We start from the raw sequence: 21,444 nt of genomic DNA, 5'->3' as shown, positions 1-21,444 counted from the left end.
CATTCATTTTAATCTTTTGTACATGGTGGTCGCAAACACAATACTGGGTACACGTATTGATCCCGCCACCCCGTGTTAAGCTTTAACGAGATTATGATGGGCACTTAATGGTTTCACAGGAGTTACATTTCAGAGAATTCTTTACCATTGGGAGCCTAATCCAAAACTTCCCTCCCTGATTTATTTATTAAGAATTCGTTTATAACACTCTACAATGTGTAGGCCTGTTTTCTTAACAGGTACTGGTTCACGAAATTTCCCAGTTCTGGATCCCGCAAAGCTGAGTATCAGCATGTGAGATCTTGTGATCTTTTCTGGTTATATTAAAAACCTCTACAAAACGGGTTGGTTTATACAAAGATAAAATGAAAAAGTCATTTTTAAACTTTGAAAATGGGGGTCGGCTTATACTCCGGGTCGGTTTATACACCGGAATTTACAGTAATTAGGAATTGACAAATGCTGACCTATGAAGCAACATTCACACTGTGTGAACAACTAAGAAATCAAGTGATTTTTCTTTTAAATATTGGAGCAAGAACAGCTGTTTCAATTAAAATGCAAACACAAGAGTATTGTGTAAAGCAGTAATCACTAAATCAATATCACAAAAATTTTAAGTGCCATTTGCTTCAAAGTAAAATTGTAATAATTTCAAGTTGATGACAGACGTTGAGAAAATGGGTTATTTCTTTAGTAAAATGAGAGGAAATAATTCTGAACCTAAAGCTAAAATAGTTCTGCCTGTAATTCTTCATTATTTAAAACTATGTAAACATAGGCAATACACTGATGATTTTTTTTCTGGGAATCTCTATGTTCAGTTTTGCATTAAAAATTACCTTAGGAATTATCTGCCAACTCAACAGTATGCGATGGCATGTAACTAGCAGCATCCAAATCTTTAAATTCAAGAGAAAAGAACTTAACTGTAAAATCATTAGTTTACCAATATGACATTGATAAATTTCAGTTTGACGAGTGGTTTTGAAGTTTAACCTGATTGTAAAGTGGAAAGGTTCAGGTGTATACAGCACCTTATTTCTCTGTGCATCACTTTCTGCTTTTTTGGCACTCCTTTGCACCAGCAGGTCATACTGATGTCTTCCTTCGAATGGCTCAACCATTGCCGAAGCAACCCATGCATGCTCTGTAAAGATGCCCAAAAACTGAACGTGATACTGTCGACAAGGCCTTCTGCTCGGATCTAATTAAAGTAAATAAAGCTATAAAGAGTAACTGAAATTCAGTAAGAAAATGATCAAAATTGCATTCTGTAATTAGTCATAATTTCTGAGTCTAGTATCAAAGTTTTGTAAAATGCAAAACTATTCAACAAACTACAATTCTGTGAAAAGTAATAAGAAAAAACATCTTTGATGGGTACATTTTTTCACATGACAGGTATCTTATGTTAAATGTTGCACCCTTTTTTTAAAACATATAAAGTCCTTTATTATCAAAAGCTAAAAATTGATCCGTCACTCTCATTTATGCTACAATCCACAATTCAAACATTAATATAATGTGAATATTAGCAGGATTAGTATCTATTAAGCAAATGTAACCCTCCATGAATGATGGGGAACAAAGTTCTTCAACCACGGCTTTGCATCATGAAACTACTCCCAGTGGTATAACATGAACCAGAGGATCTTGATGACATGAGAGCAAAAGGATGGGTAAGAATTGTATCTCAGTTGTTGGGTATTCAACTAATTTGGAAGGCAGACCATTTGTTACTTGTATCTATATTGTAATTCATGATAAAGGAAAGATTGTCTTCAAACAGGACTGAGAACCAAGTGTGGTATGTTGCCTGGAGCAAGTAACTATAATTACTAGATCTAAAGAGGAAATGCTGGAAAATTTAGCAGATAAGCAGCAGCCATGAGAAGATAAACAGATCTGAAGTTTCACTTTAAAGGGATTCCATCAGAACTGGTTATATCATACAGTCCATATAGATTTTATTTTAAACAAACATGGACCAGCTTCTATTGCAAAGGATGATTAAAATAATCATAAAAAAAATTAAAATAACAAAGGAGATAGATCTGATTGAGGAATCAGTGAGGCAAAAATAGCACAAATATATTTGTGACGACCTGGGAAAGGTTTTCCCTGCTGATGTAATGGTTTCTCTGTAGCGCGGTGTCTCAGTTATGACTAGAGATAACGGGGGCTTTGGAACGTGCGCTAGACTAAAAGCACCTACACAACACTGTATTGCTAAAATAAAATAAATTTAAAAGATAGAAGTTCAAACTGAATGAATTACAGGCACAAATTTAACGTGGTGCAATGGGGCAGTAACCATTACTCATTCGTGACACTGAGGACTACAACCAAGTAAGCCATGCTAAGAAATCAACGGGAAAAGGAAAATGAAGTGAGGGAACAGAAACTATCAAAAATAAAAATAAATGTGCTTTTATGTATTATTTTGTATGATGAGGAATTAGAGCAATGGAGAGCTAGACATCAAAAATAGAGGGGTAATTAAGAGTACAGTGAGTTTCACATAGGCTTCTTAGAATGATTGTGAACCAGTGCAATGAAGAAAAGTATGCGTGTAATAATGAAAGAGCAAATTTAATGCTAAAATTTGCCTTTCACCTAGATTGGGAGAGAAGGTATTTCAGAAAGGAAGTCAATTTCAGGTTTGCAGATAGATTTATCATTGATTAATGTGTCAAATTTAGTTTTCAGTTCAACACTGTGTGATTATTACAACAAAAATGCTCAAGGAGACCAGATTGAATGCAGTGTTTGAGAAAAAACAAAGAAACAGGAACCAAGGAGTCTATATTTAGGGAAGGTAGACATCAACAAATGCAATGAGGCAAGTACTATGTTAGGCTACACAGATGTGTGCAATGTCAAAAGATCATGTGTGTACAAAATAAAAATAAGACACCCGTCTTCCACTTTTGTAAAAAAACCTCATATGACTATGATAAAAAGAGCAGCATGAAAACTGAAAGCAACAGGAGTACTGATGACAAAGATAAAAAGAAATACATATTTTGGAATATTGGAAAGGATGTCCCCAACCACTTTATATCGAAACAAGGTGGTGTTGGTCAGAGAAATATGAATCATTTGTAAAAAGGTAATGGAATTGTGAAAACAGGTAATAGAACATAGAATGTAAAACAGTACAGCACAGTGCATGCTCTTCAGTCCATGAAGTTGTGCTAACCCTTATAAGAACACAAGAACACAAGAAATGGGAGCAGGAGTACGCCATCTGGCCCATTGAGCCTGCCCCACCATTCAATAAAATCATGGTGGATCTGTCTGTAAACTCAGCTCCATCTACCTGCCTTTTCCCAATAACCCTTACTTCCCCTACTAGTAAAACACTATCTAACTGTATCTTAAATATATTTAGTGAGGAAGTCTCAACTGCTTCCTTGGGCAGCGAATTCCACTGATTCAACTCTTTCTGGGAAAAAGTTTCTCCTCATCTCCGTCCTTGACCTTCTCCCTTGAATCTTGAGGCAATGTCCCCTAGTTCTAGTCTCACCTACCAATGGAAACAACTTTCCTGCTTCTATCTCATCTATCCCTTTCAAAATTTTGTATGTTGCTATAAGATCCCCTCTCATTCTTCTGAACTCGAGAGTACAGTCCCAGGCAACTCAATCTCTCCTCTTTGGTTAACCCCTTCATCTCTGGAATCAACCTGGTGAACCTCCTCGGCACTGCCTCCAAAGCCAGTATATCCTTCCTCAAGTATGGAGGCCAGAACTGCACACAGTACTCCAGGTGCAGCCTCACTAGAACCCTGTGTAGTTGCAGCATGACCTCCCTACTCTTGAATTCAATCCCTCTAGCAATGAAGGCCAACATTCCGTTTGCTTTCTTAATAATCTGTTGTACCTGCAAGCCAACTTCTTGTGATTCATGCACAAGCACTCCCAAGTCCCTCTGCACAACAGCATGCTGCAATCTTTCACCATTTAAATAATCATCTGTTCTTCTATTATTCCTTCCAAAGTGGATGATCTCACATTTACCAATGTTGTATTCCATCTGCCAGGCCTTGGCCCACTCACTTTACCTATCTATATCCCTCTGCAGATTCTCCACATCCTCTGTACAATTTGCTTTTCCACTCAGTTTAATGTCATCAACAAATTTTGATACGATACACTCAGTCCCCTCTTCCACATCATCAATGTAAATGGTAAACAGCTGCAGGTAAACAGCACCGACCCCTGCAGCATTCTACTCACCACTGACTGCCAATCGGAGCAACACCCGTTTATACCAACTCTCTGCATTCTATTGGTTAACCAATCCACTACCCATGCCAATACACTGCCTCCAACTCCATGCATCCATAGGTTATTTATAAGTCTCCTGTGCGACACCTTATCGAACGCCTTCTGGAAATCCAAGTATACGACATCCACCTGTTCCCCTCTATCCACTGCACTCATTATGTCCTCAAAGAACTCCAGCAAGTTTGTCAAACAGGACCTGCCCTTTCTGAATCCATGCTGTGTCTGTCTATTGGAACCACTCCTTTCTAAATGTTTCACTATTTCTTCCTTAATGACAGTTTCAAGCATTTTCCCAACTACAGATGTTAAGGTAACTGGCCTATAGTTACCCATCTTTTGCCTACATCCTTTTTTAAAATGTGGTGTGACAACTGCTGTCTTCCAATCCACCGGGACCTGCCCAGAACCGAGAGAGTTTTGATAAATAATTACCAACGTGTCTACTATAACCTTCGCCAATTCCTTCAGCACTCTGGGATGCATCCCATCAGGACTGGGGGACTTATCTACCTTCAGGCCCTCTAGTTTGCTCATCACTATCTCTTTAGTGACAGGGATTTTATTGAGGTCCTCACCTCCCATTTCGTCCATAACATCCTTCTTTGGCATATTAGACGTGTTCTCCACTGTGAAGACTCACACAAAATAGTCATTCAATACCTCAGCCATTTCCTTTCCAATATCAATTTCCCCTTCTCATCTTCCAAGGGACCTACGTTGACCTTAGCCACCCTCTTCTGCTTTATATATTTATAAAAACATTTGCTATCTATTTTTATATTTTGTGCTAATTTACTTTCATACTCTATCTTCCCTTTCCTTATTTCTTGTTTAGTTGTTCTCTGTTGCTTTTTAAAGTTTTCCCAATTATCCAGTCTCCCACTACTCTTTGCAACTTTGTACACGAGCTTTTAATTTGATACTATCTTTTATTTCCTTAGTTATCCAAGGCTGGCTCTCTCCACACTTACTGTCCTTACTTTTGACTGGAATATACTTTTGCTGAGCACTGAAAATTCTCTTTGAAAGTATTCCACTATTCCTCAACTGTCCTAATAAATAGCCTGTGCTCCCAATCCACATTAGCCAACTTCTCCCTCATCCCATTGTAGTCTCCCTTGTTCAAGCATAATACACTAGTTTTAGATCTATTTCGTCCTCCATCTGAATGCAAAATTCAATCACACTATGATCATTCTTTCCAAGAGGATACCTGACTACAAGATCATTAATCTTACCTGTCTCACTGCACAGGACTAGATCCAAGATAGTATATCCCCTTGTAGGTTCACTAACATGCTGCTCAAGAAAGCCATCACGGATACATTCTATGAAGTCCTCCTCAAGACTTCCTTGACCAACCTGATTCACCCAATCTATGTGGAAGTTAAAATCCCCCATGACGACTATCATTCCATTCTTAGAAGCCTCAGTTATTTCTTGGTTAATCACCTCTGCAACTGCAATATTTTTATTAGGTGGCCTACAGACAACATTCACCAGTGATTTCTTCCCTTAATCTCTACCTAGATGGAATCAACATTCTGCTCCATTGATCTTATATCGTCTCTCACAATCGCCCTGATCTCATTCCTAATCAAGAGCACCACCCACCTCCTCTGCCTTCCTGCCTATCTTTCTGTATTACCTGATACCTTTGGATATTTAATTCCCAGTCATCTCCACCTTGCAACCATGTTTCTGTAATGGCCACTAAATCCTATGCCTTGGTATTGATCTGTGCCACAAGTTCACTAGCCTTGTTTCTAATGCTACGAGCATTTAGATAAAGTGCCCTTATACTCATTGTCCTTTTAGAATCTAGTGACTATGAGATTTTTGCTTTTCACTTTTATGCACACTTTGAGGTCCTACTCTTTATCTCCTAGCTCCCTAAATTCAGCTTGTAGGACCTCATCCCACTGCTATATCCTATATCATTAGTACCTACATGCACCATGACAGCTGGCTACTCACCCTCCCCTTTCGGAATGCCCTGCAGCCTCTCCAAGAGATCTCTGACCCTTGCACCCAAGAGGCAACACACCATACGGGAGTCCCATTTGTGGCCACAGAAGCTCCTCTCTATTCCCCTTACCATGGAATCCCCTACCATTACAGCTCCCCCACGCTTCTTCCTGCCCTCCTGTGCAGCAAAGCCACCTACGGTGCCACGATCCTTACTACTGCTGCCTTCACCTGATGAGCCATCTTCCCCAACAGAATCCAAAGCAGTATACAGGTTTTCCCTGCTATCTGAAGGTAAAGCACTTCTATGAAACCATTTGTAAACCAAAATGTCATAAAGCGAAGAAGCAATTACCATTAATTTATATGGGAAAAATTTTTTGAGCATTCAGACCCAAAAAATAACCTACCAAATCATGCCAAATAACACATAAAACTTAAAATAACACGACCATATAGTAAAAGCAGGAACGATACGATAAATACACAGATTATATAAAGTAGAAATACTTCATGTAAGGTGTAGTTTCACTTTTCAAAAACGGGAAGACAGCGAGCCAAAATCGAGTTGGAGAGAGAGGGGGGGGGTAAAAAAAAAAATCGGCATGTACACACATGCCCCCACAAGCTTCACAGTCATGGTAGTCTTTCTCGGGGTAAAATTGCGTATAAAGCGGGGGTCTATTTTCCTTAACAGCGAAAATCCTCTTTGGTTAGCGAAAACAGGTACTAATGTAGGTCTTTCGTAGCAGCGAGCTGTCGTAAAGCGAATGTTCGAGGAACAGGGGCCACCTGCGTCTGTTTTGGAGGGAGATGACTTCAGGAAACTCCTGTACTCCTTCCTGCTACTACTCTTCCTGTTGGTCACCCATTTCCATATCTTTCCTTAGATCCTTGAACTGCAGTGTGACCAACTCACTAAATGTGCCATCCACAATCCCCTGCCATCTCGGACGCTCTAAAGAGTGTCCATGTGCAGCTCCAGTGCTGCCATGTGGTCTATAAGGAGCTGCAGCTGGACACACTTCCTGCACACTGTCAGCCTTCCTGAGTTCCCACGTATCACAGGAGGAGCATGGCACGGGTCTGAGCTCAACTGCCATGACAGAGCAACCAATGTTAGCAGAAGAGGACCATGAGAGAAAGGGAAGAGCCCACTGGGGAAGTCAAAGACTTATCTGTGAATCTCTGCGATTCATTTCTTCACCTTGACCCTTCTTCGCTGAAGCTCCATTGAGCCAAAGCAAACTCACTCTACTACTCTCTCACTCCACTGTCCGCTGTATATGGTGGTCTTCTTTGAAATAACCAAATCCATTTCAATCTAACCCATCCCTCCTACACAGCCTTTCATTTTCCTTTCATCCATGTGCTCTTCAATGTTCCCACTGTACCTGCCTCCATCATCATCCTTGGCAGTGCATTCCACGCATCTACCACTCTCTGTAAAAAAAACCTCTGATATCCCCACTTTATGTTTTCTTCCCAAATTGTAAAAGTTACCCCTCCTTCTATATGCATTTTTTGACAATTCCATCAAATTGCACTACTACTTTAAAGGATCTGTAGACATGGAGCTGAAGATCCCTCTGTTCCTCCACGCTCCTCATAAACAAACAGCCCCACAAACATCATTTAACAACTTCCCCAATCAGAAGCCCCAGATGAACTATAAGATCAGCAATCTGCTGTGGCAGGGCTTCAATGCTATAACCTGTTACAAAATGAAATCAAGCAACATAGTTAACAAGGCTTTGCTTTCAGGTGAGCTCAATGCCTTCTATGCTCACTTTGACCATCAAAGCATGGAGAATCTTCATGAGCTCCCACAGCCCCCAGTGATCCTGTGATTTCAGTCTCCAGAACATCCTCCAGGAGGGTGAACCCATGGAAAGCATGTGGCCCAGGTGGGGTATTTGGCTGAATACTAAAGACCATTAGTACTCAGCCAAATCAATTACAGCTCAGCATTCAATACTATCATCCCCTTAAAGTTAATTAATAAGCCTCAAGACTTTGGCCTCAATACCTCCTTGTGCAATTGAGTCCTCCAAATCCTCACTTGCAGACTGCAGTCAGTTTGGATTAGCAACAATATCTCATCCATAGTCTCCATCAGCACTAGGTGCACCATAAGGCTGTGTGGTTAACCCCTTACTTTATTCACTTTACACTTGTGATTGTGTGGTTAAGCAGAGCTCCAATGCCATCTTTAAAAGTTTGCTGATGGCACTGTCATAGGCTGAATCAATATAAAAGAGGGATATTGAAAATCTGGCTGAATGCTGCCACAACACCCACCTTTTACACAATGTCAACAAGAGTAAAGAACTGATAATTAACTTCAGGAGGAGCAAAGTGGAGGTCCATTAGCTGGTCCTCATTGGGTGATCAAAGGTAGACAGGGTTAGCAACTTTAAATTCTCGGTGTAATCATTTCGGAGGACCTGTCCAGGGCCTAGCATGCAATGCAATTATGAAGAAAGCACAGCAGCACGTTTACCTCCTTAGAGGTTTGATGATTCAGCACAACATCTAGAACTTTTGACAAACTTCTATAGATGGGTGGTGGGAGAATATATTGACTTGCTGCATCATAGCCTGCAGTGGAAATTACCATTGCTCTTGAACAGAAAATCAGACAAAAAGGAATGGATACAGCCCAAACCATCATAGGCAATTCCCTCTTCATTATTGAGCAGATCTACACAAAGCGGTCTCACAGGAAAGCAGCATCCACCATCAGGGACTCTCTCTAACCAGGTCAAGCTCTCTTCTCACTGCTGTCATTGGGAAGGTAGTACAGGCACCTCAGTACACACACCAGAAATTTATTACCCGTCAACCAACAGGCTCTAAAACAATATAAGAGCAGGAATGTGCTATTGAGGCTCTATAAGGCACACGTGAGACCACACTTGGGAGTACTATGTGCAGTTTTGGGCTCCGTATTTTAGAAAGAATATACTAACATTGGAGGGGGTTCAACTCCCATCTGCAACTTCAAACCCCAACTCTACATCATATCAATGTCCTATTATAACAAACCTCTGCACTACCACAACACCACATACCTTCATATCATCTACAAATTTATTAACCAACCTCATTTCCTCATCCAAGACATTCATAATAAAAAAAAAATCACAAAGAACAGGGGTCCCACAGCAGATCCCCATGGAACACTACAAGTCACAGACCTCCATGCAGAATATGCTCCATCTACTACCACCGCCTTTTATGTGCAAGTCACTTTTGAATCCACACAGCCAAATTTCCTGGATCCCATGCCTCCTAACTTTCTGAATGAGTCTACCATTAAGAATCTTGTCAGATGCTGTACTAAAATCTATAAAGACCAATCCACTGTTCTGCTTTCACTGGGTGTAACATATAAAATGCTGAAGGAAATCAGCAGATCATGCAGCATCTATGGACAGACAGGAATAACAGTTGACATTTCAAGCTAAGACTCTTTATCAGGTCTGGAAAAGAGGTGGGAAGAAACCAGAATAAGGTGGTGGGGGTGGGGGAGGGAAGGAGTATAAGCTAGAAGATAATAGGCAAAGTTAGGTGGGTGGTAGAGGGGAGAGATGAAGCTGGAAGATGATAGGTGGAAATGGTAAAGGCTCTGACAGGATAGGAGAGTGGACCATGGGAAAAGGGGAAGGAGGAAGGACATCAGGGCAAGATAAGAAGACATACAAGAGGTGAGCTAGAGTGGGAATGGAAGCAGGAAGTAGGACGGAGAAAAAAAGTTATCAGAAGTTAGAAAGATTGAGATGGAATATCAGATGCTACTCCTCCAACTCGAGGTGGTCTCATCGTGACAGGACTGGGAGCCATAAAACAACATGTTGTAATTGGAATGGGGAATGGAATTAAAATAGTTGGCCACCAGGAAGTCGTGCTTGTTGCAAATGGAGTGAAGGTGCTCAACAACCTGCCCTCCACCCACCCATCCTAAATCTACACAGGGTCTCACCAAAGTAGAGGAGGCCTCAAGGGGAGCATTGGATACAGTAGATAAACCCAACAGATTTGCAAAAGTGTTGGCTTACCTGGAAAGACAGTTTGGGGCCCTGAATGAAGGTGAGAGAGGAGGTGAATGTGCAACTGTAGCACCTCTTCCACTTGCAGGGCTAAGTGCCAGAAGGAAGATTTGTGCAGAGGGACATATTGACAAGGAAATCACAGACAGAGCAATCACTGCAGAAAGTGGAGTCTGGGTTTGGAAGTAGGATCCCACTGAAGATGGTGGAACTTGCAGAGAATGATGTACTGGACGAGGGGACTCATGGGGTGGTAGGCAAGAACAAGGAGTTCTATTACAATTAGGGTGGCAGGATGATGGGATTAAGGCAGATATCCAGGAAACAGAGGAGATGCCGGTGAGGGAAGAATCAATGATGGAGGAAAGAAAATGCCATTCTTGGAAGGAGGAAGACATCTCTGATCCTCTGGAAAGGAAACATAGAAAACCTACAGCATAATACAGGTCCTTTGCCCACAATGCTGTGCCGAACATACCCTTACTTTAGAAATTACCTAGGGGTACCCATAACCCTCTATTTTACTAAGCTCCATGTATCTATCCCGGAGTCTCTTAAAAGACCCTATTGTATCTGCCTCCACAACAGTCACTGGCAGCCCATTCCACACACTCACAAATCTCTGCATAAAAAAAAACTTACCCCTGACATCTCCTCTGTACCTACTTCCAAGTACCTTAAAACCATGTCATCTCATGTCAGACATTTCAACCCTGGGAAAAAGTCTGTGACTATCCACACAATCAATGCTTCTCCTCATCTTATACACCTCTATCAGGTCACCTCTCATCCTCTGTTGCTCCAAGGAGAAAAGGTTGAGTTCACTCAACCTATTCTCATAAGGCATGCCTCCAATCCAGGCAACATCCTTCTAAATCTCCTCTGCACCCTTTCGATGGCTTCCACATCCTTCCTGTAGTGAGGTGACCAGAACTGAGCACAGTACTCCAAGTGGGTCTAACCAGGATCCTATATAACTGCAACCTCTCTTCCCCTAAATTCAATCCCACGGTTGATGAAGGCCAATGCACCATATTCCTTCTTAACCACAGAGTCAACAAACGTAACAGCTTTGAATGTCCTATGGACTCTGACCCTAAGATCCCTCTGATCCTCCACACTGCCAAGAGTCTTACCATTAATACTATATTCTGCCATCATATTTGACCTACCAAAATGAACCACCTCACACTTATCTCGGTTGAACTCCATCTGCCACTTCACAGCCCAGTTTTGCATCCTATCAATGACTCACTGTAACCTCTGACAACCCTTGATACTATACACAACACACCCAACCTTTGTGTTATCAACAAATTTACTAACCCATCCTCACTCGGGTCATTTATAAAAATCATGACGAGAAGGGGTCCCAGAACAGATCCCTGAAGCACACCACTGGTCACTGACCTCCATGAAGAATGTGACCCGGCTACAACCACTCTTCACCTTCTGTGGGCAAGCCAATTCTGGATCAACAAAGCAATGGCCCCTTGGATCCCAAGTTTCCTTACTTTCTCAATAAGCCTTGCATGGGGTTAACTTATCAATTGCCTTGCTGAAATCCATACACACTACATCTACTGCTCTACCTTCATCAATGTTTAGTCACGTCCTCAAAAAAATTCAATCAGGCTCGTAAGGCACAAGCTGCGTTTGACAAAGTCATAGTGACTCTTCCTAATCATATTATGCCTGTCAAACGTTCATAAATCCTGTGTCTCGGGATCTTTTGCATCAACTTATCAATCACTGAAGTAAGACTCAATGGTCTATAACTTCCTGGGCTATCTCTGCTCCCTTTCTTGAATAAGGGAACAACATCCGCAACCCTTCAATCACCTGGAACCTCCCCTGATCCCATTGATGATGTAAAGATCATCACCAGAGGCTCAGCAATCTCCACCCTCGCCTTCCACAATAGCCTGGTATACAACTCGTTCAGTCCCGGTGACTTATCCAACTTGATGCTTTCCGAAAGCTCCAGCACCATCTCTTTCTTAATACCTATATGCTCAAGCTTTTCAGTCTGCTGTAAGTCATCCCTACAATCACCAAAGTCCTTTTCCAAAGTGAATACTGAAGCAAAGTTTTAATTAAGTACTTCTGCTATCTCTTCTGGTTCCAAACACACTTTTCCACTGTTACAATTGATTGGTCCTATTCTTTCACATCTTATTCTCTTGCTCTTCACCTACTTGTAGAATGCCTTGGGTTTTTCCTTAATCCTGTCTGACAAGGGATTCTCATGGCCCCTTTTGGCTCTCCAAATATCATTCTTAAGCTCCTTCCTGCTAGCCTTATAATCTTCTAGATCTCTATTATTAGCTAGTTTTTTGAACCTTGTGTAAGCTTTTCTTTTCTTCTTGACTAGATTTAAAACAGCTTTTGTATACCACGGCTCCTGTACCCTACCATCCTCCCCATCTCACTGGAAAGTACCTATGCAAAACTCCACACAAATATCCCGTGAACATTTGCCACATTTCTGCCATACATTTCCCTGAGAACATCTGTTCCCAATTTATGCTTCCAAGTTCCTGCCTAATAGCCTCATATTTCCCCTTACTCCAATTAAACACTTTCCTAACTTGTCTGTTCCTAAAGGAGATAGAATTGTGATATCTCGAGAATGCTCTTCCACTGAGAGACCCGACTCCTGACCAGGTTCATTTCCCAATACCAGATCAAGTACAGCCTCTTCTCTTGTAGGCTTATCTACATATTGTGTCAAGAAACCTTTTTGAACAACCTAACAAACTCCAGGAAGATGTCAATCAATATTTGGGAATTTTAAATTTCCCACCGCAACAACCATGTTATTATTATACCTTTATTACACCTTCTGTATCCTTATCAGGTCACACCTGTCCCAAAAGAGGTCCCAATGATCCAGAAATCTGAATCCCTGCCCCCTGCTCAAATCTCTCAAAAACACATTTATCCTCCACCTCATTCTATTCCTATACTCACTGTCACGTGGCACAGGCAGTAATCCTGAGATTATTACCTTTGAGGTTTTACTTCTCAATTTCCTTCTCAACTTCCTGTAGTCTGTTTTCAGGACCACCTCCTTTTTCCTATCTATGTTTTGGGTGCATGAAGCAGCATAATGCAGTCAGTAATACAGCGCAGAAAGAATTGGGAAGCATTACTAGAGGCTTGAAACATGGAGTGTTCCACATATTCAATGAAAAGGCAGCATAGCTGCGGCCCATGGCTATACCTTGGGTTTGGAGAAAGTGGAAGGAGCCCTCCAAACAGTGGAGGGGAGAGTAACTGGTCAGGTCTGTTGAAAGAAGCAGAAACCTTTAAGGCCTTCCTGCCTTCTTTGACATTGTCACTTCCTCAAAGTATTCAATCAATCTCATGAAACATGACCTGCCCCTCACAAAACCGCATTCACTATTCCTAATCAGACTTCTCTAAATGTTCGTAAATCCTGCGTCTAAGAATTCTCCAATAGTTTGCCCACTACTGATGTAAGATTCACTGGTCTATAATTACTAGCGTTATCCCCATCATCTTTTGTTAGGGAACATTTTGGAGTTCTGTGAATACAGCAGATATTAATTCAAAGAGCTAGTCTTCAGTTCTGAATGAAGATTGTAAATTGCAAGTGAAAAATTGAAGTTAAGGGAACACATTTGCAAATAAACAAAAGATTTGGTATGCAGAGACTTTATAATTGGCCAGGTGCAGGACAATGGAGTAATGTTAATTGGCCTATATCAAACCAGGCAACATGACTAAGTTATCTTTATCACTGTAAACAAGTTCAAGGAAACTCACAGATCTGACTGCTTTTATCACTTAGCACATCAAATAGCTGACCTATCAAAAGTTGGGATATTTGTGTATTCAGAGTCAGTCCTGACAGCATTAATTTTTGGTGTCTGGAATCTCTCTCTGTCTCAGCAAAAGTGTTTGAACATTCAGGGGTTTCTCCCACTGCAGATATGTAATTCAAAGGAAACACTGTTATTCAAAATATTAAAGTAAACAATGTCATTGTAACTACTGAAATTGTGTTGAATCAGCTACTGCTCCGTTGATTTTAAGGTATAAAAAAAATCTGATGAGTTTTTGAAGCTCTACCAAGAGGGTCTCCAGAAAGATGCCTGCTTGTGATGAATAAACACCTTTTTATCACCAGCTTCAGTGTCTCTCCAGTGGCTTTGATCACAGTCATAACATCCTTCCTGAACAAAGATTGCCACCTCCCAATTTTTTAGCACTACTCCTGTGGCCAGTGAGGATGCGAAGTTCATTGCCAAAGGCACAGAAATCTCTTCTCTCACTTTCCATAGTAACCTGGAATTTGTCGCAACTGGCTCCAGGGATTTACCCATCCTAATATCATCATAGAGTAACAATACTGTGAATTAAAGTCAAGATGGCGCTAAAGGGCAACTCCATTGCTTGTATCTTCGGAAACAACTCTGTTTTTATCTTTGATATCTCTTTTTCCCTTTACAAGATTCTTCTGTAAGCCCTGAACCAGAGTTACAGTCCGACTTCGGTTCTTTGCGGGAATGGGACCCACTCCCACAGCCTCATGATCAGCCACTTTTTCATATTCCAAGGACGCAGCCTGGAAGACTAGCGTGCCTTCAGGATGCCGTATTTTCATAGCTCTGGAGACAGGATGATTCAAGGCCAGTGCCCCTGACTGAGGTGTCGCAGGAAACACGGAACATTAACAGCAGCAGGTTAACTGCGGGCTGTGTGTCCAGAGACCTGAGCCTTTCCAGGGCCAATTCTCTGGGCACAGAGCTCAGAAAAAGGGAAGCAACAGACTTATCATAATCAGCGAGTTGTTTGTTATGTCTCCCCTCTCGCTGTGAAACAGGGATATCTCTTTTTCCCTTACTGTATTAGGGAGAGACAGAGCCTGTGGTATGTCAAGTTACCGGGTGAACGAGTAATCTTTGGGGTATTGCAAGTCTGTGTCTTTACTGATGTTTTGCTGCATGCTTGAGTGCTTAGTGGAGGATGCTGATGCTTTTTTCCCCTCGTTGGGTGGTGAGGGGGGTTGTTGCCTTGCTGCTGCTTGTGTATGGGAGGGGGAACTGTGAGGGGTTCTAATTTTGAACTGCCATTCATTCTTTGGGGCACTCTTGTTTTTGTGGATGTTTGTAAAGAAAAAGAATTTTACAATAATATGCTGTACACATCTCTCTGACATTAAATGTACTTATTGAACCTTATTGAAATTGTAGACATGCTGAACAATTAGTAAGTCTCACAGCTTACAATGAAAGAATAGCATGTTCAACATTCCAGGAAGACTCGAAGATGGAAGTCACTGAAATTATAAGTAATATAACAAGGAATAAAAAATCTCACTGAAGAGTGCCCAATACTTATAACCGGATGGTTCCCAATCCAGGAATTTACAATTAATGAAAACTCTGTAGTTGTTCCAACTATAATCTCCAAAACCATCTAATACAGAAACACACAAAATGCTGGGGGGAAAAAAAAATCAGCAAGTCAGGCATCTGAGGAGGAGAATAAATAGTCGATGTTTTGGGCTGAAAACCTCCATCAGGACTGGAAAGGAAGGAGGAAGAAGCCAGAACAAAATAGTGGTGGGGGGGCAGGGGATAAGGGAGGAAAGGAGTATAAGCTAGCACAGGGGTGGGCAAACTTTTTGACTTGTGGGCCACAAAGGGTTCTAAAATTTGACAGGAGGGCCGGACCAGGAGCAGATGGACGGAGTGCTTTGGTAATAGACCTCATAAGAGAAAATAAAATATCATGGGATATGTAGAAAACATGTGCTTTAATTTCAATTGAAAATGAACAAATGCATTACAACAAAATATCTGTCTTTGAAGTCCCATGGTATTTAGCTATTTATTGAAATGACTTTTAAAACACTGAAAATTAAATCAATAAAATACAGCTTTTTTTTTAATAGTAACAGTTATTATTTTAAAGCACTGAAAATTCTGTTATCCTTCAAGATATTATCATCATCACTCTCCTCCTGACTGTCTTTATTTCAAAAACGGTAGGAGATGCAGGTCTACTTGTCCTGCTCCTTCTTATTCAATTGTCCCGTGCCAAAACTCAACAACGACCAGCACAAAGACAGAACAGTGACAGCGCGCCAGTATGCGGAGCGCGTTATTTGATCTGGAGTGCATTTTTTATTTTGAGAACATACGTGCACCTGCGCACTACTCATGTCCATCACTTAACAGAAATGACATGCAACATGTAAGGCTTATTGAAAAAAATATTTTCAAATGCATTTTTTTTTTTACATAACACAACGAAGAAACTTATTTTTAATTTCAGTGGGAACAGTGTTGTTGGTCTCCCTTTTTAGCCAGCGCATCAAAGTCTGGATTTAGTTTTGTTGTGGCGATTCTCAGGATGGATCTGAGGTGTTGGTCAGTTAACTTGGATCTGTGGCTGGCTTTGTTGATGTTCATGACGCTGAACGCCTGTTCACACAAATAGGTCGAGCCAAACAAAGAGTAAAGCGCAAATGTGGAGTAATACGTTGCACCTCAACAAAGGTCAATGTATATAGAGTGCGTCATCTATTGGGAAAACGCCAGAATTGCGGGGAAAAAACATTAACAAGGTTTATTAATATAATTTCAGCAAGTTCTGCAGGCCGGATTAAAAAGCTTAAAGGGCCGCATATGGCCCACGGGCCGTAGTTTGCCCATGCCTGAGCTAGCAGATGATAGGTGAAACCAGATGGGTGGTTGCAAGGAGTGGGCAAGGTAAAGTGAGAAGCTGGAAGGTGATTGGTGCAAAAAAGGTAAAGGGATAAAGAAAAAAAAAACCAAGGGAGAAAGAAGGAGGGGCACCAGAGGGAGATGATGACCAGTTGAGAAGAGAAAGGATAAGAGGGCAGCCAAAATGGGAAATGGAAAAAGAGAGGAGGGGGAATAAATTACCAGAAGTTAGAGAAATCAATGTTCATGCTTGGGTTGGAGGCTACTGAAGGGTTGCTCCTGGAAAACTGATTCTCAGTCAACATTTAAGGCAAGAGGGTTTCAACAGAAAATTATACATTCATTATCTCTGTATTTCAGAAATGAGGAACTCAAATTGTTGTGATGCACTAATAGTCTGTATTGGAACCACAAAAGTCACCACTTTTGTGAATGATTATTTTACCAACTTGGGCAAGACAGAGTTCTATTCGCTGAAGACACATGCAAGTAAAATCTTAAAAAATACATCAGAATTTTCAGGGACCCAGGAAAACTGTATCTCAAGGAAAGAAAATGATAGGAGTTGCAAGTTGATCAATTTCTAGGTATTAACTGACCTATCAGAAACTGCCCATTCCTTCAATTCCCTAGCAAAATGGTTGATAGCTTTAATTTCCCAAATTCACTGGATTCAGGGAAGATTAAATGAGATTGGAAAATAGAAAATGCAACTTTTATTCAAAAAGGGGGGTAGGCTGAAAGTAGGAAGCTCACACCAGCTAGCTTAAACATCTCAGTGGAAAAGTATGCTTTTAAAGACATTACAAAAATTCAAGACAGTCAAGCAAAAATAGTCAATAGCTTTGTTGAAGGTAAATCATGATTCAGAAAAGTACAAACACTGCCATGTCACAGCTACTTAGCTTACACAAGGCTGCCATCATACAACTCACAAATCTCTACCCAAAAATTAAGGTTCATTCTCAAGGAATTGTGTGTTGGGGGGGGGGGGGGGGAAGTAAATCAAATCACTGCAAAAAAAATGTTTATTTTTTAATTTCTTGGGGCATGCACAGATTCATGTTACAGAATAATCAACCCCATCCCATCTCCAGATCCCAGCCTTTGAAAAAGCGAAGTCTTTCAAGGGGAACCAGTAGATATCTTATGCTTTCACAATCACATTTCATAAGGGGCTGTAAACAAAGGCATTTGTAAAATGCAAAAGCTTATGGTGTAGGACATAACATATTCACGTGGAAATGCAAATTCCTATCTAATGGGGAAAAGGCAATAAAGGATCTTTTTTCTGATTGACAAAATGGCATTCCATTGGGATTGGTTGGACTGGGAATGTATTATACAAATGACCTGAAAACAAAAATTATACTTGTGCTAAATTTGGTGACAACACAAGGTGGGTAGAAAAGTAAGTTGTGAAGAAAATATAAAGAGGTTACGGAGATACATACAGGTTATATGAATGAGCAAGAATCTGGCAAATTTGGGAAATATGAAATTTTGGTAAGTAAAATAAAAAGGCCATTAACTTGGGGAAGCACAGAAGTGTAGTGGTTAGCACAATGCTTTACAGTATAGGTGACCTGGGTTCAATTCCCGCTGCTGCCCCAGTGTAAAGTTTGTATGTTCTCCCTGTGACTGCATGGGTTTCCTTTGGGTGCTCCAGTTTCCTCCCACAGTCCAAAGACGTACCAGTTGGTAGGTTTATTTGATCACTACAAATTGTCCCATGATTAGGCTAGTGTTAAACTGGGGAGTTACTAGGTGGCATGGCTTGAAGGGTCGTAAAGGCCTACTCCACACTGTATCTCAAATCAATCAATTAATGATGAGGGACTGTAAAATACAGAGGGAAATACAGAGGGATCAACCTATCCTAGTGTATAATTTGCATAAGGCTACTACTGTATACAAGTAACCATTATACATGTAATTAGAAGAAATAACAGGACATTACTATTATTGCCAAGTGCACTAAATGCAATAGCTCAGTAATCTCTTTAAAAATTTGCGATCTGACAACATTGAACTGAGGAGCAGGCTCAAAAAGCTGAAAGCTCCTTCATTGACACCATGAACATTAGACTGCCAAGCTGCTCTAGTTCAATTTATAGACAGCACAAAATGCAGCAACACTGCATTTATAGTGAAGTATGTGGACATACAAGGTGGTAGGTAGGATGCAAATCAAATGGAGTCCTTAATTCTCAGTTTTGAAGAACACCGAAGAGTTAATCTACAACATATATTAATGATTTACAAGAGTATTTCATCATTCCTGACTTGAAGAATGTTATGAAGAAAGCAGAAAGGAATCATGAGTCGATATGCAGACAGGTTAACTATGACTTCCTTTTGTAACCAGTGTTTCTGTGAGCCCATAAACTCTGGCCATGCTCTAAACTAGAGCAATGTTTAATTACTGATTGTGAAAAAACGCCGATAAAACCATTCATGGTCAAGGCAGGGAAACGAGGCTTTTACTGAAGATGGGCATTACTTGGGATTTGTCTAGTACAAATTTAATTTGCCATTGTAGCCAAGAATGTTGCAGAAAAGAATGGCTGCTTTGATATTTGAAGAATCATTGATTCTTCTTTTAGAGAAATCACATTTTATTTTCTAATTGCTGGAAGGCCACTGATAAAGCTTAGGGTATCACCATGAGGAAAAGTAGCTTTCATGGAAAGGATGACTCGGGGGAAAATCTGTAGTTAAGAAAGAAAAAAAATATCATATGTCTTCAGAGTTTGATTAAGATTGTCCAATTCTTCTAGTGCTCATAAGTGGCACATAGCTAAGCAACAACCAGTTTCACATCTTGTATCCAAATACCTACCCTTCATCTTGGTGTGAATCTTCAGCAGAGGATCAAGACAGACAGCACTGGGCCACCAAGGACGTCTACTGAACTTCACCCATACCAAATCTCCAATCACATACTTCACAGGAATCACTTTTCTTCGCCTTCCAGTAAACTGAAACCAATGTGACTTGGTCAGAATAGTATTTAATATAGTATTGCTCTAATAAATCTTACCACGCAGTTTTCAATTATGACTGAGACAAACTGGTCAGGTTATTTCATTCTAAATTCAAATGCTGCTTTTTATTATGGGATCCTCACATAGGGAAACTTTTGATATATACCACATAAACTTAACTTTTATATTTCATTCCATTTAACAAGCCTATATTACAAGAAAAATATCCCAAAACATTCCAAATTTCAACAAAATAGAATAGTTCCACAAAATGAAAGGTGGCAAATATAACTCTGCCATTTCACAAATGTGAGAGGAGCAAAAAGGGAACTGTTGATCAGTTAACCTGATATTACAGGGAAAATAGTGAAATTGTGAAGGAAGTGATAATGGGGCATTATAAAAATAGCAGTATTAGACAAAGTGAAATGGACTTAGAAAGAGAAGTCACATTTGTTAGAAGCTTTTTTTTAGGTTACAACCAGCAGAACAGATGAGGACAAGCTGGTGGATATGGAATACTTGGATTTCCAAAAGGCCTATAAATAAAAGCGCCATACAAAAAAATGAATGAAGTTAGAGCACACAGGGTAATCAGGGCTATATATTGCTATAAATAATTAACAGAATAGAGTAGTATTAGTCATTTTCATGTTGGTGACTTCCCCTCTAGCCACTGGAGTGATGCAGAAATCAGTAGTCTGGCCCATTAAAGACAAGGATGTTGGAAATGGAATATAATGCAAGAAAAATGTGATTTCATCCTCCTAAGTAGAAAAAAAATCTGCTCTTTTTATATCAAATGATTAAAAGTTTTAGTCTTCAAAGGCACCAAGGTGTCCAGTTTACTGAATCAGAGTTAACATTCAAGTATATCAAAAAAACACTAAGTTGGCTTTCATTGCAAAAATGCAAAGAAGTAGAAATGCTGTGCTCCAAATATGTGAGACCACATCTGTAATATTTTGCTAGCTCTGGTTTTCCCAAGAAAGGACATATATGTTACCAAGATTCACAGATTGTGGTTTGCCTTATATAGAGAATTAAGCACACATAGTCTGTACTCTAGAATTTAGAAATTATGAGAGATTATCCTGTGGTAACAAAAAATTTCTTACTGGTTTGACAGTAAATGCAGAGTTCACAGTTTCAAACAAAAAGGCTTTGTCATTCAGAAGAAATTTATTCAAAGGGCAGTGAATCTTGGGTAGAGATTCCAAAGATGCACATGGAGTCTTATTTGCAGAATATATATAAAACAGAGATCAATACTTTGTTTTGTAAAGAGGGAAACAAGGAAAGTGGCACCGAGGTGAAACTCAACAATGATTGTACTGAGTGGCAGAGAAGGCAACAATTGAGTGGCGTAATCTTCTTTCAAGCAGCAAGTTATTTATTACCTTTCATAATAATTGATAATGAATTGAAAATTGGTTGACAT

The 21,444-nt window shown here is 40.2% G+C and overlaps 1 protein-coding gene across 5 annotated transcripts in view; it reads right to left on the bottom strand.

Moving 5' to 3' along the window:
* Positions 1 to 21,444, bottom strand: part of LOC132405366 (histone-lysine N-methyltransferase NSD2-like) — a 215,892-nt gene that overhangs the window by 143,027 nt on the left and 51,421 nt on the right. For 4 of the 5 annotated variants that reach the window (XM_059990117.1, XM_059990116.1, XM_059990115.1 and 1 more), the window contains 2 exons: positions 19,859 to 19,997; positions 1,038 to 1,207 (listed from right to left, as the gene is read on the bottom strand). In XM_059990117.1, coding sequence (XP_059846100.1) covers positions 1,038 to 1,207; positions 19,859 to 19,997 — 309 coding nt within the window. Of the gene's footprint in view, positions 1 to 842; positions 1,004 to 1,037; positions 1,208 to 19,858; positions 19,998 to 21,444 lie in introns of those variants that run through there. The other variant, XM_059990118.1, reaches the window with a different exon arrangement.

This window comes from Hypanus sabinus, chromosome 15, assembly GCF_030144855.1.
Source record: "Hypanus sabinus isolate sHypSab1 chromosome 15, sHypSab1.hap1, whole genome shotgun sequence".
In the NCBI taxonomy this organism is placed as follows: Eukaryota; Metazoa; Chordata; class Chondrichthyes; order Myliobatiformes; family Dasyatidae; genus Hypanus; species Hypanus sabinus.
The sequence above is the reverse complement of the archived record's forward strand: the minus strand, read 5'-3'. Positions and strand labels throughout refer to the sequence as shown.